At 38.6% G+C, this 13,996-nt stretch overlaps 1 protein-coding gene across 2 annotated transcripts in view; it reads left to right on the top strand.

Annotated features, from left to right (window-relative positions):
* Nucleotides 1-2,081: 2,081 nt before the first annotated feature.
* LOC111869156 (transcription elongation factor SPT5-like) overlaps nt 2,082-13,996 on the top strand; it is a gene marked incomplete at its 5' end in the record, with an annotated part of 13,169 nt that continues 1,254 nt past the window's right edge. The window contains 4 exon segments of one of the 2 annotated variants that reach the window (XM_023860421.2): nt 2,082-2,199; nt 3,671-3,841; nt 5,069-5,185; nt 11,728-12,005. In XM_023860421.2, coding sequence (XP_023716189.2) covers nt 2,082-2,199; nt 3,671-3,841; nt 5,069-5,185; nt 11,728-12,005 — 684 coding nt within the window. 2 annotated transcript variants of the gene reach the window in all.

Genomic DNA, 13,996 nt, shown 5'->3' with positions numbered 1-13,996 from the left:
GTGATTTTCTACTAGCAGTAGGAGAGTATAGCATGGCATGTAAATTTCAGATGTCTTCTGCATTGTTTTTCCTGCATTTAGTTTGGGTTTTAGGCCTTTATGTTATGTCCACTTTTCTTATTATAGATCTCCCAGTGACAGAACATGATCACAGCTGCATATGTAGATATAGTTGATTGACTTAGATTATTCTGTGATTAAGATTAGCTATTTGAAATGGATCCACCTAAGTAGGACCCCTTCACCTCAAGGACAGGGACAGATCAGTGTTTATGAAACCATATGCTCATTCAGAATACAAGTTGATGGACAATATCCAGAACCTTAGTGATCCAGATATGTAATTTCTGACTTGCAGTTTCTCAATACACTACTCATTCCTTGAGGAGTTACTTTTCTACAATAATATTTCATAATTAATCTCCTTTTAGGAGGTGGAATAACTCATTGAGTGTAGTGAGTGGATTTCATAGCACAGTATTGACATAAAAGAATGTTGCTTTCCTTCTTAGAGCGAACGTGCATCCATCAGGCAGCAGATAGTACCGGAAGAACGACACAATTGGATCGAGGAATTGTCCACCCCTGGTCCACATGGACATAATTCGTGGGTCCTCAGAGGGGCCTGTCCTACATCACCAAGACACCATCCTAACACCAGCAACAGAGGGAGATGAGAATACATGCCAATAGCCACTGCAACATATAATTTTCTAATGACTAAATACAAGCTAATATCTGAATATGAAATTGGTTATACGTCCTTTGAAGATGGGACGTAGTTGAAGTACAGTAACAGTGAAGCAATGTGCGTGATTAAATTGGCAGAGTAACTTAAATGTGGGAAATGTATGGAGTTATCTAGTTCACAGTTTTTGTATGTTTGCTTCTGTTCTAGACACTGGAAACTTTTCTTATTAACCCTTTCACTGCTAGTATGTTAAGTAACTCTCAGTACCCTCTGTGCTGAATTATTTTTGAATATATAATTTAAGTGCATAAGTATGAAAATTTGTGATAAAAAGTAACTAATCTTACCTCAGACAGGACTTTACATGAAAAACAAGTGTTCAAAATACGAGCTGAAACTTAGTGCTGCACTGTGTGAGCCACATACAGACTTCAGCGACATGTGACAAATGCCACTGGCATGCTACAACACTGAAGAATTAAAATTATTCCCTTCTGATACATTACGTTGTGCTTTGAATGTAGCAGTTTTCTGAATTACCTGGCAGGTAGGTGCAAACCGTGGGCCAGCATGCAGGTCTGAAGCAGTGCTGGTGCGGACAGAATTCACTGCCGATGAGTGCCGTGGGGAAGACGGGACTGAGTGCATTGGCAGGGCATGATGTTGTTGGTTGCAGCATGTCACCCCTGTTGGTGAGCTCTGCAGGAACACTGCTGGGTGGTTAGAATGTCTCACAGCATAAGCATCTTCAGTGCACACTGGGCCACATTCATGATAGCACAATGGTCTCAGTGGAACACTGAAACAAAGTGAATAAAATTCAGTTTCCTAGTATTATGTGAATCAAAGAATTAAACAACAATCTTTTTGTCATGTCCTTCTGCATAATTTCTGCTGTACACAGGTCTATGTGCATGATATCTCCAATCTCTACCCCTTCTTCCCACATTTCACTTTTGTTAACTTGCCAGTTAGATCTTCTCTTCTTACTGCCTATTAGTATCCACCCGACTGGGTGACTCTCTCATTCAGAAAATTATTCTAAAGCCCTTCTCAACATCCTTGCTCTAGCCACACTATCATTCTATTTGCATGACCAAGCAGCTGCAAACATTCCTCTTATAATTACATCCCTTCTCATTTTTCTTTCAACATCTTCCAAAAATATCATACCCCTTTCTTGGATTACAGTAGGAATAATTAACTTCCATGAAGCAACACACTCTGCTGTCCAGTGCCATACCATCCGCATATTCTCATACAACCAGCAAAACTTTCACAGGAAACATATAAGTTCTATAAAGTTACTTAATGTCCTCTGATGTAAAGAAATATGTACCATGATTGACTGAGGTATCTGATATGGTATATTGTGTGCTCCTGTCTTCAGGAAGGCTCCTTCAGCTTGTACAGTCGCACTCCAGCATATGGCGGTGGAAATCAAACACCAATGTACAGGGAGGGTAGCAAGACACCAATGCATGGTTCACAGACTCCCATGTATGATGGTAAGTGAAGTTACAGAACAAGACTTAAGATCCATTTGATGTTGAAAAGTTTGTGACATAATTTAGTATACAATTTTTGACAATTTATTATGACTGAACAAATAATGGTAAAAGCATGTCAGTTATTCAGGAGAAATAGATAACACATCAGGTCAGCCATCTAGGTCACCGAATCTTATACTGTTTGATTCTTGCCCAATGTACGTTCCTCCCTTGCCAGTGGATCTGCAAGACCTTTATGGCATGATTATGAACATAATTGCATTGTTTAATCCAGGCTTTCTGATGAGAGGCTAACAGGAAATGACAATATTTTGCAGATGTCTTTCATGTTGAATGACTGAACAAATCCTGAAAGCATAACCTAACTTAATGAAACCAGTTGCATTCCTCACTCACAATAAATTATCAGTGTTTTGCATAGAATTATGTTACATCCTTTAGGCTATAAAGAAATCATTTTGTGCACCTTTGTGAGAACCTCATATTCAACAAACTCAGCTTAGTTAAATATTTCACAATATTTAAGGCATATGCACTAAATTGGTCTGACAAATCTGGAATGAAAATTGCCATGTTCTGGCATATAGCACTGTGTAGGCCCAGAAGATTGAAATTTTCATAACTACCGCTGTGAGAACCTCAAATCCTACAAATATTGAATGTTTACACAGTGAAACAGTACCAACAAATATAAAATCATTCCAAGTAAACATGTTGGAAGAAGCCTGATGAGATGCTTTTTCACCATTACTGTAAATTCTCACTGAGGAAAACAGTGCCTGCCATTTACATATATGTCAGTATTATTTCATCTGAACTCATGGTTTTTAAGAAGCACGTAATGGTGTATGAACTTGCATGTTATGCTGTAGGCATGACACAAAGTTATTGTGGTGAATTTAAACTGAATTATGAAACATTACATCAATGCTTTCCTGTCCACATCTGCAATTTGTTAAGCTTGTTTGACGACAGAAAGTTTTCCATATTTGGATTGCAGATTGACCATCTGCAGAATATGGGTTTTCACGAGGCTTGTCTTTTTTTTTTCATTAGCCCTTGACTTTCATTGGCATTAAACTTCCTTCTGGTTGCTCAGTTGCATTTACCATTAGTATATTCAGTCACTTTTAACCTAAAAGAATTGTGAAAATGCTGCCATTATTCATATCAGCCATGCACTCTTCTTACAGCAGATGAAAAACATGTTCGGTATAAGGGAAAACAGCGGTTTATAACCAGATGTCAGACTTTCCTAGCAGTGATGAAGAATCATTGTTAGGGTTGAATATTGTGCATTGTTTGTTTCAAAATTTAAATTAAATTTTACATTTTAGAACATAGACATTGGACAGTGTCCAGAGAAAATACTTCAACAATTTGTAGCATACAAATATAGCAGTTCTTGTAGAGAAATTAAAAATTCTAAATGTTTTCTGTGGAATGCAAACTCTATGTATTATTACAGCTGGATCACGAACACCGCATTATGGGAGCATGACACCATCGCATGATGGGTCATGTACACCAGGGCAATCAGGAGCCTGGGATCCAAGCAATACTAATACTCCTGCAAGGAACAATGACTTTGATGGATACCCTCTGGATGAGGCATCACCCTCACCTAACTCTAACCCCAGTAAATTGTCATTTTATTTTCTCTACATATCTCTGTATTACCCACATAGCTGGAGGCACACTGCTACAAGCCGGAAGGTCTCTTTCTGAACACGTTATAGTTGGAATGTTGCCGACTACAGTGATACCAAATTTAGCGTTTAGTTGCTTTCCATTTTCAGTCTCTTCAGCCCTTCAGAAAGTTGTGGCTTCAAAAATATTTCATGGATACTTTGTAGAGAAGGTTGTTTTGTTGTTGCTTTTACATTACAGTAATATGTGGAACTGAGATGAGTAAAAGTGTATGAAACTTATTCCTTCCTTACTGCCTCTTGTTAATACATCTGATGGTTTTCTTATATTTCAGCATCCTGTCACATTGAGGCATCATTCTTGTTATTCACATACACTGTCAATAATGCAACAGTGACATAAAAGACACATAAAATATATATTTTTTTCACTAAAAGCGTAACTTTAATACCTCAGAATGTTATTAAATATCATAAAATTAAAGGATGCCTGTTAATGGCCCGTGTATAGCCAAAACGTGTTGCAAAACTGGAAAAACATGTAAAACAAAAAGACATTTTGAAGTATTTTGATAGTCACTCTTAGTGTATAAGATATATTTGCAGTGTCTTAATGATATTTTATGATATTTAATAACATTTTAAAGTATTAAAGTTACACTTTTAGTGAAAAAATATATATATTTTAGGTGTCTTTTATATAATTGTTGCATTATTGACAGTGTACTTGAGTAGTAAGAAGGATTGTTATTGTTATTATTGGAGGGGGTGGGTTTCCCCATGCACCGGGACCGGTTGTTGATCTATTGTACGTCCCTCTTTGATATTCTACCAGTCTCCATACCCTACCAGTACTGGTGCGTGCTATCAGCCCTGTTGAGCCAACGAGATGGCCCTTGGTACCTTGATGCTTCCCCCATCTACCAGAGGCATGGGAAACTTGCCTAATTTTGCTCAGAGGTCTCCTAGAGGCATGAGGATCTTTTACGTGCCATAAATCTACGACACGGCACCCACAGCTTAAAGTCCCTCCCGGAGGACTTGTTCCCCGCCCTTAAAAATTCCACGACCTCCGCTGGGTTTGAACCTGCGTACCTTGAGTCATGAGGTGGGAACGTTACCCCTAGACTATGGAGGCCGCTTAGTAAGAATGATGGTAGTTTTCTATTGACCATTCAACCCCACAGTGTATTTCATGATATGTGTCATGTTTGCAGGCACTCCAGGCTACCAGGCAGGGGGACCATATACTCCACAGACACTGGGTACAATGTATGGATCTGACCAGTCTTTTTCACCTTATCAGCCATCACCATCCCCCACTGTGTACAATGGTAATGTTGGTGATATTTCTCATTCTTGTTTGACATAATTGAAGTACTGTTATTAAGTAATCACATTCTATATGCTGTAACTGCTGCTCTTCCAATATTCTATGAGGTTTTCATGCAGTCATTTAATAATAATTTAGCAATCTTGGAATACTTTCACTGCTGATAACATCTTACTGATCCCTTGTGATGTGGAAATTAGCGCTTCTGATAAAGTCCCAGAAATTTGTATATGCACTCATTTATATACATGTTACTATTGACAAAACCATCTTGGATTGCTATGTGCTATGAGTGTATATGTGGAAAATATATTTCCTCCAGTAAGTGTTTATTTTGGTTTGTCTGGTTGGGGGCTGAAATGACTTATCATAAAAGACCAGCTTGTTACAAATCATTAATGTATTAAGACTTCCTGGCCTCTTGTGAAAATGGTAGAGAAACTTTGGTATTCTTAGGTATAAGTGACAGGAAAATATTTGACCAGCAGAGTGACTGTTCCTTTCTCAAGGAAGATTGTTTTGTGAGTCTTTTGCCCATGTGCATGTATGGCATAGATCTTATTTCCAACATTTCCCATTATTGAAGTTATACAGAGTAGTAAATTCATTGAAGCAGAGTACTTTTTGATTAGTTAACAGTCACTCAGTTTGTCAAGAAATTGCTGACTTTTATGGAACCCAAAAGTTCATTACCATGTTCACTAAAGCCTGCTTGTGGTGGGAGCCACAAGAATCCAGTCCACAACTTTCTGTCCTGTTTCTTTCAAAACCAGTTTAATAATGTCCTCCCATCTATGCCTGTTTTTTTTTTTTTCAAAAGGTGCCTTTCCTAGGTCCAAACAATTTTCTCAGCAACCTGTTTTGAAGTAACTTGTCATTGTGCTTTGCATCATGTTAGAAACCAAGTTTCACATCCATGTAAAAGAACAGATAAAATTACAGTTTTATTTGTTGTCATATGTTAGTGACTAGACATAGGGTTCATTTTTGATAAATGAAATTATTGGACACATATTGCTCTTAACTACAAATAATTACAGCACTTTTGTTGTTACTCTTAATCATCAAATAACTACAGCACTTCTCAAGTCTTTTAAATGTGTTACTCATGTATTCGTTTATTTGGTAATGGCTTCCAGTAATGGAGATTGCTTCAAATACCTCCATGCTCAGTGGTTTCTGTTGTTGATGGCTGTCATTTGGCAGCTGTAGGTTCAGGTTCAGGTTTGGGTAAACTGCAGCTGGTCCTCACCAGCACAGTGAATCTTGGTTCCAGGTTCCACAGGACTTGAAACCATATTTTTCTGATTCACAACCCTGAGAGTTGTGCATCTTTAGGTCTCACTGGCTCGCTTTAAATAGCTCTAGTGCAGACCAGTTTTGTGTGTACTTGTCACAGAAATGTGTTTTAACAAGCCACTGTGTAACAATGGATGTCTCCGCAACACTTCTCTGACTTTATTGTTGTGGCTTTTAGGTGTCATGTTACAATATTTTTAGCCTGTTTCACTGTTAATGTTGTATTTTAGCGTCCTGTTGCACTGATTCATGTCCATGATGTGTATGTATTGACCGTCTTCTAGTGCACACAATCTCACTTGTCACTTAACTACATGTTTCGGCATCACTGTGCCATCCTCAGATGTGTTATTTACGTTAAACTATTGCACTGCTCTCCATCATGTGTCGTTTATAAAATGATTTAAAACATATTTTCATCATGTACTGTAATAAAATTTATATATTACAATTTTGTTAAGATTTATCATGTTGTACATCGTATATCCAACTTGCGTATCATATCAATCTTCCGCTATGGGAGTCATTATTCCTGTATTTTGTGTGTACTGCATCTTGTTGGAAATACAAAGATGGATAATCGTAGTGCGTGTGCAACGGCAGATTGAAAGTATAGAATAGCAATAGTGTTATAATAGAGCGTGGNGTTTAAATCAGAGTTAAAGAATTATCTACATGCTCATTCCTTCTACTCTTTAGATGAATACTTCAATGTAAATAGAGAATGATGTAAATTTAAGTTATATTAATTTTTAAGCTAAAATTGCCTGTACTTATGTATTTAACCTTTTGACTTGTTCTGTATCCAAAGGTACTAACCTGTTTAGGATTTATAGAATGTAAATAAATTAAATTCAATTCATCCATTGCCTTTGTGTACCCTGTACCCTTACTGTCCTGTGGCTTCAGGGTCATGTCAGCGCAGCAGAGCTGTTTTTCCAATCATTTCCAAGTGTGTATGATGATGAATGGTTTGTGATGCGAATTATAAGCGACTACAAGTTCCATGTGCTTAATAAATCACTGTGTTAGGGCTGTTTTTTGAATCTGCTGTGAATTAAATTGGTAGACAGTTTTATTTTATTTTCTGGTTATGATTCATTACAAGTGACTGCAGAATCCATGCTTGTATTAAGTTGCTGTGGGTGCTGCATAAATCTTTTGTGAATTAAACTAGCTTACATATTGTCAGGTCATTGTCTATAGATGGGGTTTGGATTGGTAATCAAATTTATTGAACACTTACAGATTGTAACTACGAGTAACTGTAGCACTGTTGCTTGCAGTTCACTGCGACATGTACTAATGAATGAATGTATAAGGGTTGGGCTTTCTCGGCCCTTGCACCGCGACCTACAGTTGTCTATTGTGCTTCCACAGCATGCACTAAGTGATTAAGTCGTCTGAGTCTGCTATGTCTTCACTAGTCATTGCCTTGTGACATCCCAAAAATGTCCCCTGCTTTCATGGTCAAGTTCTTACCAGCTGGCAACTGTTCCACAGCTAACTAATTGCACTAGCTGTACTGCTTATAACATCTTGGCACAGACCACACAGAAAACACTGTTCTTCTGTTGCTATTTCCAATTGTTGCCATGCAAACATGCTTATTTGTGAAACCATTACCCAGTAATGGCTGTTGTATTTTTGCTTATCTTGCTGTCATTGCCCAGCAACGGGTCTAAATGCCATGTCTGAGGAGGAAAATAGCGGAAAAAGTGAACCTCCGGTGTCATTTTTGCCAGAACTGAAGGACATTGACGCTGTGAGGAAATACCTCATAAAGTTTAATGTCAGTAATAACATAATGGCTGCGGTAGCATAGTGGTTAAGGCACTATGCTACAAGCCGGAAGGTCGCGGGTTCAAGTCCCGATGAGGTCATTGGATTTTTTTCAATTGACCGAATTCTTCCAGTAGCACTATGGCCTTGGAGTCGACTCAGCCTCTAACAGAAATGAGTACCAGGAATTAATTAAATAATTTCCTGGGGAGTAAAGCGAGGCTGGCACGTAAGGCTGACAACCTTACTACCATCTTTGAGCCAAATGTCTAGATAATGTGGGACCCTCAACATCTTACAACCCTGTGGGCCTTCACGACCTGTTACGGGGATAGTTTTACTTTACTTTTTTACTGCCCTCAGTAGTGTCCAGAACGAGGTGTACAAGGTTTAGCATAGGGCAAAGAAGCAGCAACTTACTTTAACCTTTATCGGACGGGCCATTTAATTTCCGGTAGGGGCAGCTGGACGGAGTTTATTTAAATGCCCGCCCTTCTAGAGCAATGAAATTGTAAGCATGTTTCTAAAAATGGTGTGATTTCTGCATTTTTTATGATAAACGAACAAAATGAACGCTCCTTTAATGTAGAAAGGATATAGAATCAGATATTCTAATTTACGGATTTGAATATCTGTAAAAATTTTTTACACTGATTCCCAAAAAAAATTCCCAAAATTCATACATTTTCTGCACCATGCGTTTTAGCAGTGTAAGTCCTTGTGGCCACTTCACATTCAGTGGTGTCTCTTGTTGAAGCTTATTTATCATATGGGACATGTCGTTATGCACGACTGTAGGCGTCTGAAATCGCTCGCTTTGTAATGTGTTAGATAGACACAGGAGTTCATTCTCGGAATATGGTGTTGCCATCGGTCATTCATTCATTCATTGCAGTCAAACCATTGTGTTTGTAACGATTTTGAAACATCGCAATATAAGGTTAGCCAGCCATGACATGTACCATGTTTGAAGCAGATATTCAGTTCAGCCAAGACGTGAATGAGATTTTTGTATGTGTGGGCTCGAGGTCATGATTTATGGCTTCTTATCTTGGTCTAAGCACAGAGATTCACTGCTAGAGAGCCGTGTAGTTCACCATGGCCACACGACGACATCGTATGGAAGATGCTGAAATTGAGAAACAGCTGTTCAATGACATAGATTTGGACTGCTATTCAACTGATTCTGAGAGTGGCGAGGAAAGTTGGAGTTCTGATTCCGCGGACGAAGGGTCATCACCTTCGTTGGCAACTTGGGGACCGCCAGACCAGTGTGGCTGGAGAGGTGTGAATAATTATTCCGGTGTAGCTGCGGGGATAAATATCACTGCAGCTCGACATCACTGGCCTGCTTCCTCTAAATCGCAACTGAGGTGTCGTGTGTGCTCTTCGCGTGAGAAGCGGTCTAGTGTTCGTACGAAGTGCGTGAGCTGCGACGTCGGACTCTGCATTTCGGAATGTTTTCGGCAGTACCATACGAAGGCCACATTACCATAGATGACGCAGGAGGGAAGGCTGTTTCCTCATGAAGATGGTGAACATATATCACATAAGTAGAGCAAAAATTTAATTTTAAATTTAATTTAAAAAAAATCTTTACACGTGTGCAATGCGCGAAATCATATGAGGTCGTTCGGCCATATGACGTCGATAGATTACATTAGATCACGCAGGAGGGAAGGCTGTCACCTTATAATGGTTGTGACCAAAAATCATATAAATAGAACAACAATTTATGTTTTAAATTTAATTTTAAAAAAATCTTTACACGCGTGGAATGCGCGATATCATATTGTGACATGTTGCGCAACGGAGGACCCCTACCTCCCCAGCGGCACGTGGCGGTAACGTAGCGCTCTCGTAATAGGCGAGTCATCACCCCGCCACTCTCCCCACGGTGACGTGCCGAGCGGAGCCGAAGTTAGCCGAGTCCCCGCAACCTGGTAGCTACGTAACACGCAACGCGCGGTGACATAACAGGATGACGTGGCACTCATTACGCAACAGGCAAGCACTGCGGCTATATAAGGGAACTGCACAGCCAGCGGCTGCGAGTGAGTTGTAAGGTGGCCATTGCCGAGCTCAGTTCCAAGCGAGTTCCGAGCAGGCCTACGAGGGAATGTGATCAACAGTTCTCAAGGCAGCCACCTACGAGTTAGTTCCGAGAGGGTTCCGTATTAGCCAGCAACCAATCAGTTGTATTGTGGCATTTGCAGTGTAGTATTTGTGATACTGCAGATAGCAGTAATTGTGAATCTGTAATTTGGGTGATTGTAAGTGCGAATGTAAAATAAAATTCGCTATATCAAATACTTCGTGAAGTTATTTGTCACGTTATACCTACACAACACGTGACAATATGATGTCATTCGGCCATTTGGCCTTAGTTTTAACGTCATATGACGTCGCTAGATTACATTAGATCATGCAGGAAGGAAGGCTGTCTCCTTATAAAGGTGGTGACCAAAAATCATGTAAATAGAACAACAATTTATATTTTTAATTTAATTTAAAAAAAAAAACCTTACACGCGTGGAATCCGCGACATCATATGATGACGTTCGGCCAGCTGCCCTAACTTTTAACGACATCATATGATGACGTTCGTCCAATAAAGGTTAATGGGTGTGTGGAAGAAGTGAAACGGATTACATTTTTAATGCAGTATAATTAACTAGATTATAGCTTTAATGAAATACATTATTAATTAAGTGTATTTAATTTCAGTAGTTACATAAATTTTAATTTCTGTAATTTTATATTTTCCTTGATATATTCATTTTAAATGGTCCCTACAGAAACTTAAAGGTCCAGGTTTCATTGTATTTGAATTTTGTCATATTTGTGAAGCAGTTATTGGTTGTTCAGTTTCATGGCATTTATATTCTTAGTGAATGTTGTGTTATGGGAGGTTTTTCTGCCTGGGGATCTAAGTTTCTGCTTTAAGGTGCTATATTTCAGGTGTGTATCTCTTGTTTGACCAACATAAACAAATGGGTTCATCCTTTTGCATGCATTTGACAGTACTTAACATGAGAAAGGAATGGAACTCAATTTAAAATGCAGCAAACCAGATTCCATCTCACCTTCAGCATTAAAATATGCCATTTGCACTGGTGCATGAAAATAATATACCCATCTGAACATAGTTCAGGTATATAACTTCATATTATCAAAGAAGTAGGACCCAAGTGTTATTCTTTGGTTTTAAATGTACCCATTTCTGAACCATAATATAACACTGTAACCATTTACCAACACATCTGCTCAGTGTAACAGAATGGTTCATACTTAACCCATAAAGTACTTAAAAATCTGTTTCTTTTATGTATCTCTGTGCTTTGTTTGAGTGTTTCTCTTATCACTTCCACTGAATATCAGTTCTAATTTAAATTGATAGGAGATCAATCTACAAAAAATGTGCAAGTAATTATTTACAAAATAAGATGTTCTGTATTACAGGAACGCCATCTGGATATGTAGCAACACCCAGTCCATCTGGATACACTCCGTCTCCTACAAGTGCTGCACCATATGGTACACCATTCCCACTGGGATACAGCCCCATGATCCCTGGAGCAGCCCCATCTCCATATAATCCTCAGACACCCGGTGCAGGCCTTGATCAGCCAACAGCATCACAGTCGGAGTGGCAGACAACAGACATAGAAGTCCGCATCCGGGACACGCATGATGATGCTGGATTAAGTGGGCAGACAGGAGTGATCAGAGGGATATCTGTAAGTTGGCTCTTTTCTGTTTTACAAGGAAATTTCATCAGTGATAAGGAACATAGAAAATAGAAAACTAAGATGGAAAAACATGTTGCCCCACAGAAGAAGAGGGAGACATTCTTGTAAGTGGAGAACATGTACCAAGTCTATTATGGAAGGTCAAACTTTCGAAGAGGGTAGTGGTCATAGGTCCCAGGTTCGATTCCCAGCGCTACCAGATTTTCTGAGAAGTAGTGGGTCTGNGTAGCAATTCCAGTTCAGTAGAAACACACTCGGGGGGGAGGGGGCAGCCTGAAAATATGGTGGGGGTGGGAAAAGCCCGCATTCAGTTGTTTACAATGACTTTGTGTGTCTGAGCTGTATAGGTCATTGGTAATCACCAGGGCCCGGATTCTGATGACATGTCATCTTTTTTTTTCATTTTATCCTATGCAATGCCCTTAAATATGTAAATCTCGGATATGAGCTGCTGGTTACAGAAATGTAAATTTTATAGGTGATTTTTTTGACATTTTTAGGTTTAAGGTCATTTTTTCATTTTGGGGGTAATTTTTTGGAGTTTTAAGCGCATTTTTTGTCATTTTTGGCCATTTTAGGGAATTTTTCTTAATATGTTTTCTGAAATGTGAATAACATGGAAGCGAAGAGTTCTTTCTTTTCTCCTTTAGGTCATTTTTCTGGATTTTTTCAGTCAATTTTTGAATATTTTCAGGTCATCAAAATCTGGGCCCTGCATATTACATTTTTCTGGATTTTTTTGGTCATTGTATAGGTCATTTTTTTAAATATTTTCAGGTCATCAAAATCCCGGCCCTGGTAATAACCCTCAAATGAGTTTCGGTTGAACTTGCATAGTACTATTACTGCTGTTACAATATTGATCTTTCTGAGACTAGTCCAGTTTGGTGAATGTATGGTACACATGGCAGAACCACCATGTGACATTTCTTGATATGGGGCTTTCCCTAATTTAAAATTCAGCTTCATTGATAAGTCAATCTCAGTGTTCAAATCTCCATTTAAGATTTTCATCAATTTAATATTGAAATTCACTGCTCTCTAATGAAATTGTAAATGGTCCTATGTATGTTGTTATTACACTAACCAGTTTAAAGGAAATCGATTAAGCTGTTTCAGTCTCCATAGTCAGCCCCACGCTAACGTCATATCATACATGTGTCAGTATTTATTTGCAGTGTACAACTTCACAGTATTGTCACAGTGATGTTAACTTTCCTGCATCAGTTGTTCCTCTTGACGATTGTGGTTTCTAGCAGTAATCTTAAGTCATTATAAGTCTGAAGGGGAGAAAATTTAACAGTATCATACATACAGTAAAAACTCATTAATTATTTTATACTCCAAAATACCATGCAGTTCAAAGTCAATGTCAGCCCCATCCAAGAACTTATAATTTGGTGTGTTTCTATTACTGATATTGAAAAAATTGGCAAATTTGTAATTCAGATTAATAATTAGTAAAATCTGAATATCTTAAAGTTATAAATGTTGTTATATAAAATACTTTACATCATGCTTTTTAATAGTCTGTGCATCTGTACAAGTTCACAACTAACATGGAATCTACGAGGGTAATTCCAAAAGTAAGGTCTCCTATGTTTGAAAATATAAAATAAACATTTATTTTCAATTTTGGATACATCAGTTGAATCTTGAACATGTACTCATTTCTCTACATAATCGCCATTTCGGTCGATGCATTTTTGTAGGCGCAGTGGCAGTTTTTGTATGCCCATGTCATACCAGTTCACCTCCATGCTGTTCAGGAAACTTCGAACCTCAGCTTTCACCTCATCGTCGTTGTTGAAGCGCTTTCCAGACAAATGTTCTTTCAACTTTGGAAAGAGATGGTAGTCACTGGGCGCCAAGTCCGGACTATAGGGTGGATGGGTGATGATGTTCCATCCAAACTGTTGCAGTTGAGCGACGGTTTGTCGGGCAGCATGGGGGCGAGCGTTATCGTGGAGAATGCTTAC

This window comes from Cryptotermes secundus, unplaced genomic scaffold, assembly GCF_002891405.2.
Source record: "Cryptotermes secundus unplaced genomic scaffold, Csec_1.0 scaffold947, whole genome shotgun sequence".
In the NCBI taxonomy this organism is placed as follows: domain Eukaryota; kingdom Metazoa; phylum Arthropoda; class Insecta; order Blattodea; family Kalotermitidae; genus Cryptotermes; species Cryptotermes secundus.
Note: the sequence above shows the minus strand (reverse complement) of the source record. Positions and strands in the feature narration are given on the sequence as shown.